The sequence below is a fragment of the Mesoplodon densirostris genome, chromosome 2 (assembly GCF_025265405.1).
Source record: "Mesoplodon densirostris isolate mMesDen1 chromosome 2, mMesDen1 primary haplotype, whole genome shotgun sequence".
NCBI classification, from domain to species: Eukaryota; Metazoa; Chordata; class Mammalia; order Artiodactyla; family Ziphiidae; genus Mesoplodon; species Mesoplodon densirostris.
The window spans coordinates 103,576,054-103,598,530 of record NC_082662.1 but is presented as its reverse complement, the minus strand read 5'-3'; the positions used below and the strand labels follow the sequence as shown (position 1 = coordinate 103,598,530).

The following is a 22,477-nucleotide window of genomic DNA, read 5'->3' as shown; positions in this document are numbered from 1 at the left end:
CAAGACTGAATCAGGAAGAAATAGAAAAATGAACAGACCAATCACAAGCACTGAAATTGAAACTGTGATAAAAAATCTTCCAACAAACAAAAGCCCAGGACCAGATGGCTTCACAGGTGAATTCTATCAAGCATTTAGAGAAGAGCTAACACCTATCCTTCTCAAACTCTTCCAAAATATAGCAGAGGGAGGAACACTCCCAAACTCATTCTACGAGGCCACCATCACCTTGATACCAAAACCAGGCAAGGATGTCACAAACAAAGAAAACTACAGGCCAATATCACTGATGAACATAGATGCAAAAATCCTCAACAAAATACTAGCAAACAGAATCCAATAGCACATTAAAAGGATCATACACCATGATCAAGTGGGGTTTATTCCAGGAATGCAAGGATTCTTCAATATACGCAAATCAATCAACGTGATACACCATATTTACAAATTGAAGGAGAAAAACCATATGATTATCTCAATAGATACAGAGAAAGCTTTTGACAAAATTCAACACCCATTTATGATAAAAACCCTGCAGAAAGTAGGCATAGAGGGAACTTTCCTCAACATAATAAAGGCCATATATGACAAACCCACAGCCAGCATCGTCCTCAATGGTGAAAAACTGAAACCATTTCCACTAAGAACAGGAACAAGACAAGGTTGCCCACTCTCACCACTCTTATTCAACATAGTTTTGGAAGTTTTAGCCACAGCAATCAGAGAAGAAAAGGAAATAAAAGGAAGCCAAATCGGAAAAGAAGAAGTAAAGCTGTCACTCTTTGCAGATGACATGATACTATACATAGAGAATCCTAAACATGCTACCAGAAAACTACTAGAGCTAATCAATGAATTTGGTAAAGTAGCAGGATACAAAATTAATGCACAGAAATCTCTGGCATTCCTATATACTAATGATGAAAAATCTGAAAGTGAAATCAAGGAAACACTCCCATTTACCATTGCAACAAAAAGAATATAATATCTAGGAATAAACCTACCTAAGGAGACAAAAGACCTGTATGCAGAAAACTATAAGACCCTGATGAAAGAAATTAAAGATGATACAAATAGATGGAGAGATGTACCATGTTCTTGGATTGGAAGAATCAACATTGTGAAAATGACTCTACTACCCAAAGCAATCTACAGATTCAATGCAATCCCTATCAAACTACCACTGGCATTTTTCACAGAACTAGAGCAAAAAATTTCACAATTTGTATGGAAACACAAAAGACCCCGAATAGCCAAAGCAATCTTGAGAATGACAAATGGAGCTGGAGGAATCAGGCTCCCTGACTTCAGACTATACTACAAAGCTACAGTAATCAAGACAGTATGGTACTGGCACAAAAACAGAAAGATAGATCAATGGAACAGGATAGAAAGCCCAGAGATAAACCCACGCACAAATGGTCACCTTATCTTTGATAAAGGAGGCAGGAATGTACAGTGGAGAAAGGACAGCCTCTTCAATAAGTGGTGCTGGGAAAACTGGACAGGGACATGTAAAAGTATGAGATTAGATCACTCCCTAACACCATACACAAAAATAAGCTCAAAATGGATTAAAGACCTAAATGTAAGGCCAGAAACTATCAAACTCTTAGAGGAGAACATAGGCAGAACACTCTATGACATAAATCACAGCAAGATCCTTTTGGACCCACCTCCTAGAGAAATGGAAATAAAGACAAAAATAAACACATGGGACCTAATGAAACTTAAAAGCTTTTGCACAGCAAAGGAAACCATAAACAAGACCAAAAGACAACCCTCAGAATGGGAGAAAATATTTGCAAATGAAGCAACTGACAAAGGATTAATCTCCAAAATTTATAAGCAGCTCAGGCAGCTCAATAACAAAAAAACAAACAACCCAATCCAAAAATGGGTAGAAGACCTAAATAGACATTTCTCCACAGAAGATATACGGACTGCCAACAAACACATGAAAGGATGTTCAACGTCTTTACTCATTAAAGAAATTCAAATCAAAACTACAATGAGATATCATCTCACACCAGTCAGAATGGCCATAATCAAAAAATCTAGAAACAATAAATGCTGGAGAGGGTGTGGAAAAAAGGGAACACTCTTGCACTGCTGGTGGGAATGTGAATTGGTACAGCCACTATGGAGAAGGGTATGGAGGTTCCTTAAAAAACTAAAAATAGAACTACCATATGATCCAGCAATCCCACTACTGGGCATATACCCTGAGAAAACCATAATTCAAAAAGAGTCATGTACCAAAATGTTCATAGCAGCCCTATTTACAATAGCCCGGAGCTGGAAACAACCTAAGTGTCCATCATCGGATGAATGGATAAAGAAGATGTGGCACATATATACAATAGAATATTACTCAGCCATAAAAAGAAACTAAATTGAGCTATTTGTAATGAGGTGGATAGACCTAGAGTCTGTCATACAGAGTGAAGTAAGTCAGAAAGAGAAAGACAAATACTGTATGCTGACACATATATATGGAATTTAAGAAAAAAAATATCATGAAGAACATAGGGGTAAGACAGGAATAAAGACACAGACCTACTAGAGAATGGACTTGAGGATATGGGGAGGGGGAAGGGTAAGCTGTGACAAAGCGAAAGAGCGGCATGGACATATATACACTACCAAACGGAAGGTAGCTAGCTAGTGGGAAGCAGCCGCATAGCACAGGGAGATCAGCTCGGTGCTTTGTGACCGCCTGGAGGGGTGGGATAGGGAGCGTGGGAGTGAGACGCAAAATGGAGGGGATATGGGAACATATGTATATGTATAACTGATTAAATTTGTTATAAAGCAGAAAAAAAAATGTATGATCCTTGCACCAGCAGCATCCACATCACTTGTTAGAAGTACAAATTCTTAAGTCTACTCCACTGAATCAGAAACTCTGGCAGGGGAGGAGAGGCCAACGACATGTGTTTTAACAAGCTCTGCAGGTAATTCTGAAGCTTGCTAAAGTTTAAGAACCACTGTTCTAGACAGAGGAACTTTTTATTGTTACTGGTTTTGTAAAATCAAAACAAGTAACTACAAACCTAATTCTTGGACTTCCCTGGTGGCACAGTGGTTAAGAATCTGCCTGCCAATGCAGGTAACACGGGTTGGAGCCCTGGTCCGGGAAGATTCCACATGCTGTGGAGCAACTAAGCCTGTGTGCCACAAATACTGAGCCTGCGCTCTAGAACCCACAAGCCACAACTACTGAAGCCCATGCGCCTAGAGCCCATGCTCTGCAACAAGAGAAGCCACCGCAATGAGAAGCCCGCGCACCGCAACGAAGAGTAGCCCCCGCTCACCGCAACTAGAGAAAGCCCACGCGCAACAACGAAGACCCAACACAGCCAAAACTAAATAAATAAAATTAAGTAATTAATAAAAAAAGGATGATTCTAAAGTTTTAAGCCAAAGTTAATGGAAGAATGATTGGGTCACTGGCAAAAACAGGAATTTGACAGTGAGAATTAGCTTGGAACTAAGTTGAGCCCTCTTGTGCAAGGGTTTCACCTAAAACAATAGTCAAACAAAAAGGTATACAATATACATAGGCAGTTGTAGATATAGGATTATCAGGTACCTTTATCAACACTAAGTAATGGCTTCCCCTGCCTGTCATTTTAAAAAGTGAGAAGTTATTAGTCAGTGACCACAGTTTGCCAAATGCAAGAATGTAAAATAGGTATGTCTTCCTTTTCTCCACAGCACCCAGACAGAATTCTATATATCAATTAATATTATACAACAGAAAGAGCTCATTCAATTTTTAGAAATTACTTTAATAATTAGTTTAGAATAAAAAATAAATTTGTAAAGAACAAATTCATTAAATTATTACTTACTCTTTTATTAAATCTTTATTTTCTTGAATTCCTTCTTCTAATTTCAAACTTACTTTTTCATTTTCAAACTAATTTACAAGAGAGAAGAACAGTTCATCACATTTTACTTAGCAAAATAAACATGAGTATATTCATTAAGCAGCATTTCTTTGCTAACATGCTATGATGGTCTATAAGAATTATTTTCTTTGAACACAAAAAAGAATTTTTTTGTCACACTTATGGATATCCTATAAGAATATGGGTCTCACTTTCATCAGTCTAAAATTAGGTTTGCTGAATTATCTCCAAAATGTATCCAACAATATTTTAATGTGATATTATCTTCCCTAAACATTTTGAAATGATATTTTTCTCTTTCTCCTAACCCAATGTTGCATTTTCTCAAAATTTTTCTTTCACTATGCCATAAAATTGAAGCGAAACAGTTTCAAATTTAAAGTTTTATCTATAATGTCATTTTCTAATATAATAAAAAAGACATATCAAACAAAACATCATCAGTAACAGGAACCAATAAAAATTAAAATTCCATAATTAGAATCATTACATCAATCTTTATCTAAAGTAAATTACTATTTCCCTAGTCATTTGCATTAAGTTTCGTGCAGCCTGTCTTCTGCTCATCCTAAAGTTGAAATGCAACTAATATTAACGAAACTTCAAAAAACACCATTCTTAAAAGCCACATGGCAGAAACAAGATAAACACAACTTACTCTGAAATAATACTCTAGTTTTAATAGTATTATAAGATTTACTATACTATATTTTCAATTACAAATTTCATTATACCTGTAGTTCTTGAATGGCTTTCCGCTGTGCTTCAATTGTTTTTCTATTTTCTTGCAACTTGTTTTCTTTCTGCTTCAGTTCAGATTCTACACTCACTTTCCACTTCTTGATCTTTTCAGCCTCCTTATACAGTTTTGAATATAGTCTGCTCATTGGCTCTGAATTCTATTATAAAATAGGTTTTAAAGACTGTTAATAGTTCAAAATTTTAGTATAACCAAACTACAGCTGCCTATTGAAAATATCCTTGAGTATCTTAATAGTTGAGACCAAATCTCTCCTCAATTTATGCCCTAATACCATGCTGAAAGCTATATTAACTTTTTTCTAACTACTAAGGCAATATTAGCTACTTCACTAAGGTTACTGGTCACCTGACTAAGTTATTCCTTGATGAATAAAATCAAATAACTTCAAAATGTGCCTAAGCCAGAAGTTAGAAATCTTTAAGTCAATGAGAGAATCTGGCTGCTTAAAAGCTAAAATGAATCACTCTACATGAAATGTGTCAATTTTAGCAATGGTCTTGAAATATTTTGGTTATACAAACAGCTTAAGGATTAACGAAAGGATATGAAGTTTAAGGTACAATGACAAGAAAAATAATAATGAACACAAGATGTTTCATTTAGCCTGAGGTTTTATTTGGATTTTATTTGGATTTCCTGCATCATCCCTTTCCACATTATAAAGTAAACGTCAGAGGTTTTGGTTGTTTTTTTTTTTAATCATGCTACTTTCTCCTTGCTGATAGCTCTGTTATCAAAATATATGAATAAATTCCATATTTCTAAATTTGTGATACCATAATCCCAGCAATAAACAGATAGCACTTTAGCAGGCCATGGAATTTCTGTTTGTTTTAAAGACATCTATGTGCCATAAGAAAGAATGATTTTTATAACTAAAATCAAAAGTACAGTATAACCTACAAATTCCTTAGACAGTAAACCAGCCAAACAATCATACCTATTAATTCAAGAATTGTTTGTAAAATACTGGCTTAATTCTCAACCTTTTCACACATTGCATTCATCTCCCCTTTTCTATTCTTGATTTTTATGGTTTAAAGTTAAATTGCCCCTTAAGAATTCACGCTTTTATAACTCAGGAAAATACAGAGGCTTAGTGTTTCAGCAAATTCAAAAGAAAAGCAAAGTGGCGAAAAGGTTTTAAAGAATATAACTTAAAACCTTAACTAAATATTAATCCTTTTGAAGCTTCAAAAGAAAGATAAATACAAGTAATAATAAATGATACTCCAATTACAAGAAATTTAATATGGATGGGAAATCTTCTGACCTCAAAATCAGCGTCTTTTAGTCCCTCCTGGTAATGACAACTGTCAGAATTATCAACCTAAAAAATGAATAAATTTTTCCTATGAGAAAATACTTCTGATGATAGTTTCCAAATAGCAGCAATTAAATACTGAAGACTAGTAATCCAACAACTAAAGATTTTTTTTTCTTTTTCAAGCAAGCAATTCAATATCTAAACAGGTTATATTTATATACACTATACTTAACTGACCTGTTCAAGCATGGGCAAAAAGTCAACTTTTTGTAAAGCAGAATCTGCAAGATAAAAGACAACTGGAATTAAATATGCCAACATCCTGTTTTATATATTAAGTATTATATCTAGCTTTAATGTCAAGGCTATCAATATAATACTCTTATTTGATATCGAGCAATGTGTATTTTAAAAATGCTTCTATGTAAGGTGATACATTGCTTTTCTAGTCTCCTACCTGAATCAATGTTTTTCCCATTTTTGGAGAGATTAGTCATTGCAAATGGAAAACCAAAATCATCTTCAACACATTTGTTGAAACCCTAGAAACACAAAGAAGTTCTTAAACACACTGTCCCATACCACTCTAGTAACTAGCAGTGTAATATGTAATTACATATACAGTATACATCTGCTTTAAAAAATGACTATAATTGTAAATCCTTTAATGTATACATAGTGTTAAAAATATCAAATGATTTTGCCCTGTAAACAAAGCAAAAATTTTTAATTTTCACTTATAAGAGAAAGCTAAACTAAAATTACATGATACATGCTTTGTAAGTACTCAGGAATAATTTTAGTGATTTTAATTAGTAGCTTAGAATATTGGCTTTCTTCAGTTTCATTATGATCTTTCCCCTGGTAAAATTGAGAATTTTCTTCACTGAATAGCATTTTAATGTTACACTCTTTGGCTATAGAGACATAAGAATTTTTCTACAACATAGAAAATTAAAATATTCATTGCTTCATCATATTTCCAACATAAAGTTCCACATAAGAAATTTATTTTTTTAATGTAATTTTTTTTTTTTTTGGCCGCACTGTGCATATTGCGGGTTCTTAGTTCCCTGACCAGGGACTGAATGCATGCCCCCTGCAGTGAAAGTTCAGAGTCTTAACCACTGGACCGACAGGGAAGTCCCCACATAAATAAATTACTAAAAAAAGCTCTATTCTTCCTTTCCTATAAGAACCTACTACACGTACGAATTTCCCATTTATCCTGTCAACCCAGAAGCTCAGAGTCAAATTTTAACCTCAAACACTGATTTTTACCAGTATGTCAACATATTTGTCCAAATTTTCTTAATTTTCCTTGATCCTAATATTCTTCTAATTTATATTTTACTATTTCATTGTATATGTTCATAAGTTGCCTTAAATCATTTAAAGAAAAAGAATTAAAGTAAGCAGGTCCCATTGTGTATGCAGAATTCCAAAGCACCAATGATTATTTCTTTAAATGAACGATGCCTAAACACATTAAGTGTGCTCATTATTCATTCAAAGCAATGTTATTCAAAATTCTTGGGTAAATCAGACCATATTTACTGAAAAAAATTATAAGATATCACCAGTAAGAAAGTTCACTTTGCCTCATTTACCGAATGAGTAAGTGCAAATTTACCTTGAAGAAATTAGAATCTCTCCCCAAAGTCTGAGGTTTCACTGCAGATACTTGACTGCTACTTAATCTTGGTGGTACAAACAATTTAAAGGGCTTCTGCTTTTCCATTTTCTCTTCCAGTCGTATTTATCTATTGCTCAAGATGGGGGAGAAAGTGTTTTACATTGTTTCATTAATGCACTACTTATTCTATAATAAATGGGTATATAAAGGAATGCGTGAAACATTTGCTACCATGGAAGCCTACGGTGTCCCTTACTGCCGTGGTGTTCAAAGCAGAAACATCCCCTATTTGTCCCCACCATCCCCCCACGACCAATGGCCACGCTGGCGACGTCGATGGATAATCGAGAAACTCGAACTAGGCATCATCGCCGGGCAGCCCGTTACCTCCACCAGCCCTGTTAGGAAAGACTGACAGGGAAGAGAAGCATAGCAGTCTAAGAGAACGAGCTTTTTTCTCTTTTTTTGCGGTACGCGGGCCTCTCACTGTTGTGGCCTCTCCCGTTGCGGAGCACAGGCTCCGGACGCGCAGGCTCAGCGGCCATGGCTGACGGGCCCAGCCGCTCTGCGGCATGTGGGATCTTCCCGGACCGGGGCACGAAACCGTGTCCCCTGCATCAGCAAGCGGACTCTCAACCACTGCGCCACCAGGGAAGCCCCACCAGCCCTGTTAAATTGCATCACCTCGCCGGTAAGAACTAGTTGAGGTGCTTAGGCGACTACGCAGAAGGCGCCGGGGGCTGCCTGCGTGAGGCAGGGCCAGTAACAAAACGTCGCCCAGCTCTGGGCTCGATCCTCAGGGAGGGAACTCGGCACACCTGCCCTTACCTTTAAAGAACTAGCGGGAAACCGCAGGCTCGGTGCTCAGGCGAACCGCCACCTGCTGCTTATTAGGGCAGCAGAAAGAACCAACACGAACTTCTGCCTCCGAACCTCGGAAAAGGCGGGAAATCGCTCCGGCCGAGCGGCCAGGAGGGAGGAGGTGCAGGGCGGTTGGCGGTTTAACGCCTAAATAACGGTCGGCGATCTCCGGTGGCCCGTGGCGCAAGACCTACATCTCGCGAGATTTCCCTTTACCTTAGTAGCAATTCTTCCCTGGATACTCTTTCTCCTTAGAATTGATTGGCCTCCTTTAAGCTTCTCCTATTGTTAAAGAATGTGAGGAAAACTATCAGGTGCTGTGATAGAATGGAGCTGAGAGTGAAAAATCTATTTCTGTCCTCTAAGAAGAGCTCACAGTCTTAGGGAAGAAACAAGTGCAAACAGATAATTATAACCCCCTGTAATCATTTAATGGTAGTAATTTTCTAAGGGTTGTTGGGACCCTTAGAAAGGGACAGTGGACTTTACAGTGGCTTGGGAGTCAGGAAAGAGCTTCACGGATGTGGTACACCTTTGTTACTGCTTCCGTAGAAAACAGAAGGGTGAATAGAGCGTTGGCTAGATAGTGAATGCGGGAAGGGGTGTTCCCGGCTGAGGGACGGTAGGCAAAGGCGCTGGAGTCGTGAGAGAGATGAGTCCAAGAGTGAGTGAGTCCAGGCAATGCGGTGTAGGTGTGTGAGGACGCAAATGGGAAAATGATGAGACTGGAGACTTAGCAGATGTGAAGGCCTCTCGAAGGCTTTTGGATTTTAGCCTTTATGGATGGGAATCTTGAGGAAGTTTGAACGGAAAAGGGGGCATGATCAAGTTCAGAAGAAAATTTGTAGTATGAAAAATGGTTTAGGTTTATGAGACTGGAGTTAGGGAGACATTTTTAATAGCCTGGGTGAGTAAGGTATGAGACCTGAGCTATGACAGTGCCAGTAAAGATGAAGAAAATGTGTCAAATGTAAAAGATATTTAGGAAGAAAAATTAATAAGATTTGATGGCTTTTTTAAAGTGAGTAGCAGGGCTTCCCTGGTGGCGCAGTGGTTGAGAGTCTGCCTGCCGATGCAGGGAACACGGGTTCTTGCCCCCGTCCGGGAAGATCCCACATGCCGCACAGCGGCTGGGCCCATGAGCCATGGCCGCTGAGCCTGTGCATCTGGAGCCTGTGCTCCTCAACGGGAGAGGCCACAACAGTGAGAGGCCCGGGTACCGCAAAAAAAAATAATAATAACAATAAAGTGAGCAGCAAAAGAGATAAGTCTAAGATGACTGCCTGGTTTCAGACTTGCACTACTAGACACAATAAATATTGTGGGTGCTAGGTACCTAGGTTTGAGCAATAAGACAATGAATTCTGTTTTCAACATATTGACTTTGTTTTCTAACTTTCTCCATGTACTACAATATAATTGATGCTTTTCCAAAGGAGTTTAGTAATATTTTTAAGTAACTCATTTTGTATAAATTTAACCTATCAGATGGAACAGTTTCTGATAAAATTACATTTTGAGCTAGAAAGAATGATCCAGTGTAAGGCTTTCATTTTACATGAAACAGTCTAGATACCCTAAAAAAGATAAAATACTCCCTTCAAGAGATGATACCAAGAATAAATGCACAAGATAACCCCTGGGGGGAATAATTGATACATTTAATTAATATATTTTATAAGTTGAGGGTATAAATTCAATATTCCAATTTTTTTAAGTTTTACAACAGTGGAATATTCAACTATGGTCTTTTTTCTGTATTGAAAACAAAATGCTATTCCTAGTATTAAATTAACTTAAAATCACAGTATTTTATTTAATCAGATCCAGTCTTTCAAAACAATTGTGCTTCCATAGAATTTCTCACTTTCATGTATTTCACATGAAAAATTTTTAACGTTAATCTTATTCTTACAAGGATTAAAATATTTGTGGTAAGATTTCAGGTTTTAAGAACTTTATTTTTTCTGCAAAAGGTGTTGGTAAAAATATCAGAATATTGTCTACCAGAATGAGCATTAAATTGTGCTGAATTTCCCAACGTATGTTAACATATTTTGTCATTTTAATTTTTTCAGTATCTTGCCATGACAAAATTTTTAATTGGGGCTTATAAAAGATCTCTTTTTTAAAGACATTAAGGGACTTCTCAGGCGGTCCAGTGGTTAAGACTTCACCTTCCAGTGCAGGGGGTGCGGGTTTGATCACCAGTCGGGGAGCTAAGATCCCACATGCCTCGAGGCCAAAAAACCAAAAAAACATAAAACACTAGCAATATTGTAACAAACTCAATAAAGACTTTAAAAATGGTCCGCATCAAAAAAAATCTTTAAAAAAAGACATTAAGAAAAAGTAAGAGTTGAACAAAGCTTTGTTCCTCTTTAATAATTTATAAAATGCTATAACAGAAATAAGTTGAAAATGTTAGTTCCTTATCCATCAATCTAGCCTTAAAGAGGTTCACAACTGCTTTTATTCTGATTACAACTGTTTCCACTAAATAATCTCTTTTATGTCTTCAAATAATATATATATTTTCATTCAATTTTCTCCTAAATGAAAAAAAGGAGAGTTTCTTCAGGTAAGAACTCTATTTAGTACTACTCCTTTCTGAACGAACCGTGCAGTAACAATAACCATTGCTTCTTTGGGGACGAATCTTGAAAAGGATACTAGATTTCCCTCTAGTGGTGATCCTATATTCCACAAAATTTGATGAGCCCTTGATGATGTCCATTTTATGGCGATATATTCGTAACAGCAATTCTGTTCATGTTTTTCAAATCAGTATCCTTTGATCATAGCATAAACAATCTAGATTTAGGAAGTTTAAGACAAACCGCAACATTCTAAAATTTCATCAAAGTGAATACAAATTCCATTTCTCAGAGAGTAAACTAGCCAATTCGGAGTCCTTTGTTTTCCAAATGCTAAGTATTTCTGAGTAGTTGTGATTCAGTGTTCTCAGTTCAGTGAGCCTCCCTATGAGATGAGCAAAATGCTATAGGTCTTCTGGATGATAAATTTTTGAATATTTGTACAAAATTTGTAAAACTGGTTCTTGTAAATTTTCCACATGTTGCTTATTTGTAATGCATGGATGATCTGAAAAACATTATCACATATATCTTAATGAATATTGGAAAACGGTAGAAGATAATGAATTAATTTAAAACAATACAGTTTTAAATAATAAAAATAGAAAATATTTACTGAACCTTTAATATATGTCAGATTTTATGCCAGGTAACTTGCTTCTATGCAATGTTTTATTTAATCTTCATAATACTCTATGAAGAGTATTTCTTAATGATCAGACAGCATTCACTCATCCAGTCATTGTGCTAGAGATACAGCAGTGAACAGAGACTAAATTTCCTGCCCTGATTGAGCTTATTTTTTGGGTCTGGGAGGAGTAGGGGAGGAAAGAGACATATACACATTTTTTAAATAAAAATATATGACAACAGGGCCTCCCTGGTGGCGCAGTGGTTGAGAGTCCGCCTGCCGATGCAGGGGATACAGGTTCGTGCCCCGGTCTGGGAGGATCCCATATGCCGCGGAGCGGCTGGGCCCGTGAGCCATGGCCGCTGAGCCTGCGCGTCCGGAGCCTGTGCTCCGCAACGGGAGAGGCCACAACAGTGAGAGGCCCGCGTACAGCAAAAAAATATATATATATATATATATATGACAACAATAAGCGAGAGTACGGGATAAGAATTGGGGGAGGGGGCAGTAGCTATTTTTAAAAGGGTAATCAGAGATAAGATGACATTTAGCAGAGATCCAGGATGGTGAAGAAGGAGCCATGAAACTATCTAGGAAAGAACTTTCCAAGCAGAAGATTTGTCAAGTACAGTAGAAGCTGTGGAAGGAGACTGCTTGAAATTTACAGGCAACATATGCATCAAAAGCAGTGTGGCTGTGGTGGTGTGAGCAAAAGGAATAGTAATAGACACCGATAGAAAGAATTTTGGCTTTAAACTGTGTAAAATAAAAAGCCATTATAGGGTTATGAGCAGAGGAATGACATAATCTGGCTTATGTTGTCAAAGAATCACTCTGGCTACTGTATAAAGAATAGACCCTAGGAAGGCAAAGGCAAAAACAGGAAAGTGAGTTAGTAGTTTTATTAGGATGGCAGGGACAGAGACAGTAAGAAGTGGTTGAGTTCTGGATCTATTTTGAGGCTATAGCCAACAAGACTTGTTGCATATTTGATAATGGGTATAAGAGAAAAAGAAGTGAAGGATGACTTCAAGAATTTTGGCTTATACAACTTGAAGGATGGAGATGCCATTTAGTAGAGATGGAGGAAGAATATAGGAGAATCAGGGGGCAATCAGGAGTTCACATTCAGACATGTTAAATTTTATATGCCTACTAAACATCCAAATTGAAATCTTGAGTAGGCTGTTTAATGGAGCTTAGGATAGCAGTCCAGGTTGGTATATAATGTGGGAGTTGTCAGCCTCTAGATGTCATTTAAAGCCATGAGATAAGATGAAATTTCAAAGGAAGTGCACATAGGAAAAAAGAGAACTGAGTCCTGGGACATTTTAACATTTATCAGTGTGGGAGATGAGGGGGAATTAACAAAGGAGACAGAAAGAGCAGCAACTGAGGAGGAAAACCAAGAGAGTGAAATGTCCTGGAAATCAAGTGAAAAAAATATCATTTCAAGAAGGAGGGAGTGATCAACTGAAACCAAATGTTAAGTGTTCTAAGAAAGAGGGAGTGATCTGCTCTGTCAAATGTAGCTCACGGGTCAAGTAAGATGAAGACTAAGAATTGACCACTGGAATCTGCAATGACAAATTACTGAAGATTTTGATAAGTTATGGTGGAAGGGAAAGGAGGGGACAAAATCTGACTGCACTGGATTCAGAAGTAAATGAGAAGAGAGAAATGGAGGCAGGAGTATATACAACTCTTAATTTTTTTTTTTTTTTTTTTTTTTGCTATAATGTGGAACAGAGAAAGAGGAGAATAGCTGAAAGGGGACTTGAGGTAAGGGCAGACACTATAAAACTCTTAGAGGAAAACATAGGCAGAACACTCTATGACATAAATCACAGCAAGATCCTTTTGGACCCACCTCCAAGAGAAATGGAAATAAAAACAAAAATAAACAAATGGGACCTAATGAAACTTCAAAGTTTTGCACAGCAAAGGAAACCATAAACACGATGAAAAGACAACCCTCAGAATGGCAGAAAATATTTGCAAACGAAGCAACTGACAAAGGATTAATCTCCAAAATATACAAGCAGTTCATGCAGCTCAATATCAAAAAAACAAACAACCCAATCCAAAAATGGGCAGAAGACCTAAGTAGACACTTCTCCAAAGAAGATATACATACAGCCACTATGGAATACAGTATGGATGTTCCTTAAAAAAATAAAAATAGAACTACCATATGACCCAGCAATCCCATTACCAGGCATATACCCTGAGAAAACCATAATTCAAAAAGAGTCATGTACCAAAATGTTCATTGCAGCAATATTTACAATAGCCAGGACATGGAAGCAACCTAAATGTCCATCAACAGATGAATGGATAAAGAAGATGTGGCACATATATACAATGGAATATTACTCAGCCATAAAAGGAAACGAAATTGAGTTATTTGTAGTGAGGTGGATGGACCTAGACTCTGTCATACAGAGTGAAGTAAGTCAGAAAGAGAAAAACAAATACCATATGCTAACACATATATATGGAAACTAAAAAATAAATGGTTCTGAAGAACCTAGGGGCAGGACAAGAATAAAGACACAGATGTAGAGAACAGACTTGAGGACACGGGGAGGGGGAAGGGTAAGCTGGGACGAAGTGAGAGAGTGGCATGGACGTATATACACTACCGAATGTAAAATAAGATAGCTAGTGGGAAGCAGCCACATAGCACAGGGAGATCATCTCGGTGCCTTGTGACCTCCTAGAGGGGTGGGATAGGGAGGGTGGGAGGGAGATGCAAGAGGGAGGGGATATGGGGATATATGTATATGTATAGCTGATTCACTTTGTTATAAAAGCAGAAATTAACACGCCATTGGAAAGCAATTATACTCCAATAAAGATGTTTTTTAAAAAAGGCATTTTTTTAAGATGCAAGAAATTACAGCATGTTTGTAAGCTGAAGGGAATGCCTTTATAGAGAAGGCTATTTTGATGAAAATTGGTACATTTGGAATCAATGAGTAATAAAATAACCACAATCTTCATGATTTCATTGCCAAACTTAATCCAAATTTTTACTGCTAAATAGTTTTTTACCTGAAAAAAACACTGTTGTGGCTGCAAGCAGAGCATATTCACTATTAGTAATACTAAGCTCACTCATTCTTCTACAGAAGTAATAGTGTAGTAATAAATTCTTCAGCAATACCTAAAAAGATTAATATCAAATGTATTTTCATCAGAGCACAGTGCAGAGTCATATTGTCATTATCATATTTTCTCAAAGCAGTACAAGAAAATGAAACATGTCTGACAAATTTTTTCCATCCAATACAATATTTTGTATTATATATAATATTAACTGTCAGCATAGCCGAAGGACAATCTTCATCGCAAAATGTTTCCATAGGATAAATAGCACTTCTATCACGACTTTGATCATGACAATTCAGTGAATGATCTGATATTTTCATAGTACCTAGTTAAGGGAAAAACTATAAAGTCTGATTTTTTTAAATCTTTATTCAGATAGTAAAGTCAATCTCTCTAACCTCTGTTAAACAGGAAACGTTCCCAACAAATGGTAACTTTATAATTTTTATTACTGACACATGAATCTAGAATAATAGTTCATGCTTTATATAAACATTATATAGAATACCCTCCAAAAATGTGTTTTCTATGATACTATATAAGAAGAATGGCTTTCTTTAAAAGAAAAACAAAGGCTAGAACAATGAATTGGAAAACTATAAACCACTATTATGAAGTACTTATTTGTACACTAACTAGTACAATAAAAATAAAATAAAAAATAGCTCAATGTTATATAATCTGTTGCTAAATTTAATAGTAACTATTAACATTAAGATTGAGTTAGTTGACCTTTTTTGCTTTCAGAAGTTGATGAAAGACATTCTTTTTGACTGTAAATTTGGGCCACATGAAGGAACATCACTTCAGTTTTTGATCCCTTCTGTAATGCAGTCTGATCCTCACTGGTCAAATTTTCAAATCCTTTACGAAAAGATCACATAATTGTTTGAAGTAAATAATGAAAAGATAATTTTCAGGTATAGGATTTAACTTTTTTTTTTTTTTTTTTTTTTTTTGCGGTACGCGGGCCTCTCACTGTTGTGGCCTCTCCCGTTGCGGAGCACAGGCTCCGGACGCGCAGGCTCAGCGGCCATGGCTCATGGGCCCAGCCACTCTGCAGCATGTGGGATCTTCCCGGACCAGGGCACGAACCCGTGTCCCCTGCATCGGCAGGCGGACTCTTAACCACTGTGCCACCAGGGAAGCCCAGGATTTAACATTTTTATATTATTTACTAATGATATGAATCTTAACTGTTCCCTTAGAATAATTATGATTCCACATGGTACTATTTTGGGGCACTTTAATCAGAACCAGGTAATAATAATTTCCTATGGCAAGAGCAAATTTAACATAGTTGGTTTAGTGTTGAAGAATTTATTTTCACAGAGAGTTACCTGTGCACGTAAGTAGATAGCTAAGTTTTGGCCAACAGTGGCTTCACCTTTTTTTTTTTTTTTTTTTTGGTATGGTACAGGGAATTTTGTTTCCTGTTTTATCTAAAAAACAAAAACAATTTATTTCCCAAAATAAAAATAAAACATACAACCAATCATAGTCTGTCTTAACTCTAAGTCTTTGAAGTCACTTGAATAATGTTTTAAAATATTTATATTTTCATCCAACTGACTGATTAAAGCAAACAAAGTAAACATGTTTTTAAATTTAGAAGCAGTTTTGGTAGAAAAATAGAGGGTTTTGTTTTCTTAAAATGCCACCTTCCTTTAAAACAAGGAACTTTTAAAAAATTACGTATTAAATTACTTTAATTTTTTCCAAAGATAAAGTGATTACCCGGGAGTCTCTTGGTGAAATCCATTAACTTCTGTATATGTAGGACAACTGTCTCTGAGAGTCGCAAGATCAGTTCAGGATTTGCATATCCCTGCAGCTAACCAACAAAAAGAAATAAGATTAATAATTTTTTTCTTTCAAATAACTGTTTAAATTTTAAAGTTTTCTGATTTTGCTGTTATTTTCTAACATAATTAATTACAAATTATTTCTTGCCAGTAATGAACACATACAAATCTTCCTGTTTTTTCTAATGGAATTGTATATTTTTGATGAGCGGCCACAATGTTGTTAATGAGCTGATGTTCCTCTTGAGTTAGTTCCATGCTTTCCTGAATCTGTAAGAAAATAGAGGGGGAAAACTATAATGCATACCTATTAAACAAGACATCATCATTAAAGAAACAAGAAATTTTTTAAGGAGAGTCTTGCCACTTTTCCAGATCTAGTGGTAGGTGACACAAGCTTGTTGTTTACCCGCTCCTCTTCCACTTTGATGTTAGAGTAAAAATTATTCTTCTGCTTAAAGTTCTTTCGAAGTCTCTTTGATCTGCATTGAATTTCTGTGAGCAAACCTGTGATATTACAAAATTCACATAAAATATTTTGGGTACAACAAATAACATTATAGGATTTGATGAAAATTGTCTTACATTGTACACATATGTGATCATGAACTTGCCTTTTCACAAAGAACCTTTCTTTTTTGGTAAGCATGTACAACAGCAGTTAAATTTACATTACTTACTTCTTTTCCTTCCACAACTACCTGTCTACTTAAAACTACACAGTCATCCTAGACATAAATTAAAAATTAATTTTCCATCTCCAAATTATAAATTTAGACCTTTTTATGTTAGAGAAATTTCCACATTAATTATATCTTGGAAGCAACAGAATGTTAATTGGTACATTGAAGGGAAACCACTAATTTAAAATTCTGCTTTTTGTAGTTGAATTATATAACTTTAGGTTAAGTAATATAAAAATACAAGGATTTCCAATTAAGAAGAAAATATGATTATTACCAAAGTTAGAGCAATATAGTATAGAACAGATTTTATGGAAATAATTACCTAGATTGGTAACTGGCTATCCTAATTTAGCAGTTGCTGGAGAAATAGCTTAAATCCAGACAAATATGTTATTTTCAAATATGTTCAAAATAACTTGAAGAACGTAAGTTCCTAGTAAGGTAAGAAAAACTAAAATCCCCCTAAAAAATAAAACACAATGGCACTTATATTCTTCCAACATTCCTACTGCCTTGCACTTTTTTAGTCTGCACTCTTGACATTTTCTACGCATGTACATGTCCATTTCACAGTGACCACCATTCTTGCAACGATATACTTCATTTTTGATGATGCTACATCGAAAAAACCCTAATAACAAAGGAGAGTTTTTAAATTTTTACTATTAGGTATTTCTAGTTACTTGTTTTTAACCTTCATAGTAAAAGTAATCAAGTTAACTAAATTATTTCAATAAAATGTTTTTTCCCTCAGTAAGAAGGTTTGGTTTAATATACATTTATCTGGATAATTGTTTTAATCCTCTCCTATTTGATATATCTTATTCCATGGTTGTTCCTGTCAATAATCTATCTGGAAATTAAACTAAATAACCCCAACACATTAAAACAACTCTATTTTCTATGGTTATAATATACCATCTAAAAGCATTTTAAAACTATATTTTACAGAATATCAAGATTCCATGACACATCTCTCAAGGTTCCCTAGAAGGAATATGTGCTCAAGTAAAATAAAACTATAAGGAAACCTCTCTTTCTCGCCTCACATTTCTACCTCAACTCATAAAGGAAGAGATAATTCTTCCAAACTTACTCCTCTGTCCTTCTTCCTTTTTAGCACTTCCCTAGATGAGAACATATTGCTAATTTATTTAGTCCAAGACGTTGAATGGGCTGTTTTGTGTGTGTGTGTGCGTGTGTGTGTGTGTGTTTGTGCATGCTGGGGAGAGGTGTAGAGATTCTACATTTTCCTAAATCCATGCATAGCAGTCTCTTCCCATTTCCTGTTTCATTTCCCATTCCTGTACAATAATCCCTGCTATCTTCCTCTTATTCCATTCCAAGCAGTGAAGTTGACAAAGTTAGTCAATACCCCAATTAGAAGCCTGCCATACTCTTTCTGTAGACACGCTTGAGAGTGGGAGTTTCATGACTTAGATTCAGCAAAGGGAATAGAAAGTTCAGCTTAGGTTTCTGAACTATGCCTCATTCTTCAACTTAGTTTTAACAGCAAGGCCATGCATTTTAAGAATAAGCAAATACTGGCCCAGCTATTCTACTCATAAAGCTGGTACCTCCTTTCCCTTAGTCTTCGTTTGGCTATTTTTTGTGTGGGGTGAGTGTGAGATTCTGACAATAAGATTTCACATTGAACTTCTAGACACGTTTACCTAGTGCTGTATTGATCTAATCATTTCCAGGTTCTGCCCCAATATTTCATTTGTGAATTTTAAAAATGCAGAAGTGTTTCAAAACATCAAAACTTCATCAAGGACTATTTTACTCCTTACTCCATGCCAATATCAATGATGATCTTCAGTGGTAGACCTCCCATTTGTTTTCAAAAAAGCATTCCTGGGACTTCCCTGGTGGTCCAGTGGTAAAGAATCTGCCTTCCAATTCAGGGGACACGGGTTCGATCCCTGGTTGGGGAACTAAGATCCCACATGCCGCGGGGCAACTAAGCCCGCCCACCTCAACCAGAGAGGCCGCGTGCCTCGAACTCCAGGGTCCACGTGCTCTGGAGCCCAAGCACCACAACTAGAGAGAGAAAACCCACACGCCACAACTAGAGAGAAGCCCATGCACCACAACAAATAGCCCACGCAACGCACCAAAGTCCTGCAGGCCGCAGTGGAGATCCCGCGTGCCACAACTAAGACCCCACACAGCCAAAAATTAAAAAATAAAATAAAATAAATAAATATTTTTTAAAAGCATTTCCAACAAATAGACTTAGATAGAATCTTAGAAGTCATTTAATTGAAATTTCTTCCTAATTCACGAATTATACCAGCCATATGAGATGTAATAGTTAACATTCAGATCTTTTTAAAAGACATTTTTATTCCAACATCAGATTCACCTAGGAACATGCAAACTTTCTGCCACATAAATATTTTGAATTTTATATTTAAATGTAAAAGTCTTCATCAAAATTAAAAAGAAAACCAAATCAAAACTTCATTAAATTCCATTCTCACATCTTTGAACCCACAGATTGATCACTTTAAACATATCAATGGCTCTCCTTGATTTTATGTTTCACATTTTAAAGAGAGTACTCTTACATGCTTAAAATTTCATGACTCTTCAGTGAACACTAGGATTAAAGTTTTAACTTTATCCTTACCTTTGCAACCTTCACAAGTAAGTGCATTGTAATGATATCCTGATGCTTTATCACCGCAAACTACACAGAGTTCTTCCTGTCCCTTAATACGAATGGAAGAATGAGTTATTCTGGACCTTTTTATTCCAGGGTAACCATCTTCAGCATCGTGGGCAACCATGTAAGTGGATTTATTTAATTCACAGGAAAGAAGTCCATACTCTCCCCCACTGAACGGTGGATCCAAGCTATGAGAGTTGAAATGACTTTGTAAAGACTGGGACTGTAGAGCTGGAGGAAACTGGACAGTAGAATACTGGCAATAAGGTGATTCTTGAAAATCAGTGTTGTACAGCTGATAATTGATTTGTTCTGGCAAAGTATCTAGTTTTATTTAACACACACACACACACACACACAAAATGGTGAAAGTCAATTTATTTTTCAAATTTCAAAGAGTTTTACATTCAAAGAACAGAGTTAGTTCAACATGTCCAATACATCCCAGGGACTTGCTGTCCAGCATGAGCAGCAGACAGTAAACTGAATTGCAATGCATGATAAATGCTGCCACCCCAGAAGTATGCAGAGGTTGCTCAAGAGCTCCGAGAAAGGGTTGTTAATGGCTTACATACCAATGCATTCTATTTCCTTAAGTAGAAATGAATATTTCCCAGAGTTTGAAATGAAAGCTTTTCCCCAGTTTCTGTATTTTCTTTGTTGCGAATAAAATTGTTTTCAATGCAATCAGATCAGTAAAGAGATGAATTAATAAATTATCCCACCTCCCCCACCGAAAAAAATCAAACTAAAATATAATTATACCAGTTATCTGGTTATTTCAAGCAAAAAATAAATTCTTTAAACTCCCCATTTAATATACCTTAACACTCTCCTTCGCCATTTGTAGACCTGATTTAAATTACTAGTTTCTTTTCTGTTTTATTGTCTAGCAATTCAATTATCTGGTGATAAACTTACCTACCCCGGAGGGTGACTATAAGAATGAAATAGGGCTTCCCTGGTGGCGTAGTGGTTGAGAGTCCACCTGCCGATGCAGGGGACACGGGTTCATGCCCCGGTCCGGGAAGATCCCACATGCCATGGAGCAGCTGGGCCCGTGAGCCGTGGCCGCTGAGCCTGCGCGTCCGGAGCCTGTGCTCCGCAATGGGAGAGGTCACAACAGTGAGAGGCCCGCATACCACAAAAAAAAAAAAAAAAAGAATGAAATAAAATGTGATATGCAAAAGCATGTATAAAATACAAAATGATACTTAATGTGTATCTTTATTGTTATTATCAGAAGCTCCCAAACACCAACTTACTTTCTGTTTTCTGAAGGATTACTGAAATCAATCCAGAAAATTGGCTCCAAAGAGACCCAGGAATACTTAGTTGCTCTATGTCTGTATCTAGTAATATTTGTACTTTTCCTGGTGCTGAATCACAAGGTGATTAGACTTACTCTTACCCTCAAAATTCTACCCCCAAGATTGGTAAACAGTATAATTTCTATTAATTCACATAAATTATTTGCAATCTGATAGCATCCAATCCAATGCAAAGTGTTGAATAAATACCAATAACAGCCTGATATAAGAAGAAAATTTATCACTAAAAATAATGTAACTTTTATTTAAAGAAGAGGGCCCTTCTTGGCTGAGTATCAAAAGACTGCAGAGTACTGGCTGATGTTCCATTGGCATGGAAATCAGAGTTCAAAGTATAATATAAAAGAAAACTGCATTTAAAATTCAATTCATATTATAATCTTGGTCTTTTTGGAGAAAAATCCTATTGTCTCTTGCACTCTGTTTTCTATTTCTTTCCCTTTGATAAAAATCTTATATTAAGATTAAAGTTTCAAGTACATTGAATAACTACTCTGAACTACATTTTCTAAATTGCATGTGAACTAGCTTCAGCTAACCCCTAAAAATAACTTATAATTTGCATGCTAATTCTATTTTTAAAAATTGAATACAATTTTAGACTACTGTGCTTTTTCTTCTTTACATTTGATTCTGGCTTACAGCATTTTGGTATTTCTGATTTTTGAAAGTAATTATATTCTCTGGTAGGGAGTAATTGAAAGTCTTTGGTTCATTTGTTAATTTCTTTTTTTAAAAAAGCCCTCTGATTAACCATAATTCCCACCAAAAACAAAAAGTTTTATTAACTATTATACTGTGGGGTTTTTTTACACACCATAGTACTGCACTGGTTCAGCAAGACAATACCCATCAGATGCAGTGACATAAGTACTGGCCATTCTCTGGTCCAATTTTCACTTCTTCATTAGTAGATGCTAAAATAGAACCTGAAGGAAACAAAAATTTTGTAGACTTTTTGAAAGTATGATTATCAAATCAGTATGATTTGATACAAGTATAATACTGTTTTTGAAAAATAAAGAATTTAGCAGACTTTATACAAGACATTTATATTTACACTTTAACTGGAAGAATATTGATTTTTCATATCTCTACATACCAAATTATTTAATTCAGACAATTTCTTATTGCTCAGTTCTTTAAAATAACTTAAATCTTGGTAATAATCATTATGGCTCTTGAAAGGGTACCA

The 22,477-nt window shown here is 36.1% G+C and overlaps 2 protein-coding genes across 3 annotated transcripts in view; both read right to left on the bottom strand.

The window, feature by feature from the left end:
* The window catches only part of SYCP1 (synaptonemal complex protein 1), a 183,178-nt gene extending 175,490 nt beyond the window's left edge, over positions 1-7,688 (bottom strand). For both annotated transcript variants that reach the window (XM_060086663.1, XM_060086670.1), the window contains exons 1-6: positions 7,581-7,688; positions 6,405-6,489; positions 6,185-6,228; positions 5,954-6,010; positions 4,652-4,816; positions 3,858-3,925 (exon numbers count right to left, since the gene is read on the bottom strand). In XM_060086663.1, coding sequence (XP_059942646.1) covers positions 3,858-3,925; positions 4,652-4,816; positions 5,954-6,010; positions 6,185-6,228; positions 6,405-6,489; positions 7,581-7,688 — 527 coding nt within the window. The remainder of the gene's footprint in view (positions 1-3,857; positions 3,926-4,651; positions 4,817-5,953; positions 6,011-6,184; positions 6,229-6,404; positions 6,490-7,580) is intronic.
* Positions 7,689-8,421: 733 nt separating this feature from the next.
* LOC132503510 (bile acid receptor-like) lies at positions 8,422-22,163 on the bottom strand. The gene is made up of 9 exons (XM_060119990.1): positions 22,100-22,163; positions 19,913-20,275; positions 17,756-17,908; positions 16,956-17,098; positions 16,757-16,861; positions 16,524-16,620; positions 15,519-15,650; positions 14,996-15,111; positions 8,422-8,634 (listed from the first exon to the last, which is right to left on the bottom strand). The coding sequence occupies exons 1-9, from the start codon at positions 22,161-22,163 to the stop codon at positions 8,422-8,424; spliced, it is 1,386 nt and encodes a 461-aa protein (XP_059975973.1).
* Between the last annotated feature and the right edge of the window lie 314 nt (positions 22,164-22,477).

Bases quoted from the DNA above. Each gene is read 5' to 3' on its own strand.
- LOC132503510 (XM_060119990.1), bottom strand. From the start codon at position 22,163: ATGGCCAGTACTTATGTCACTGCATCTGATGGGTATTGTCTTGCTGAA. The intron at 17,099-17,755 runs GTGTTTTATTTT...GTAATATCACAG, and splicing joins GGAAGAATATAAGTGCCATT to GTTTGCTCACAGAAATTCAA. The intron at 16,621-16,756 runs GTATGTGTTCAT...TTTGTTGGTTAG, and splicing joins TAGAAAAAACAGGAAGATTT to CTGCAGGGATATGCAAATCC.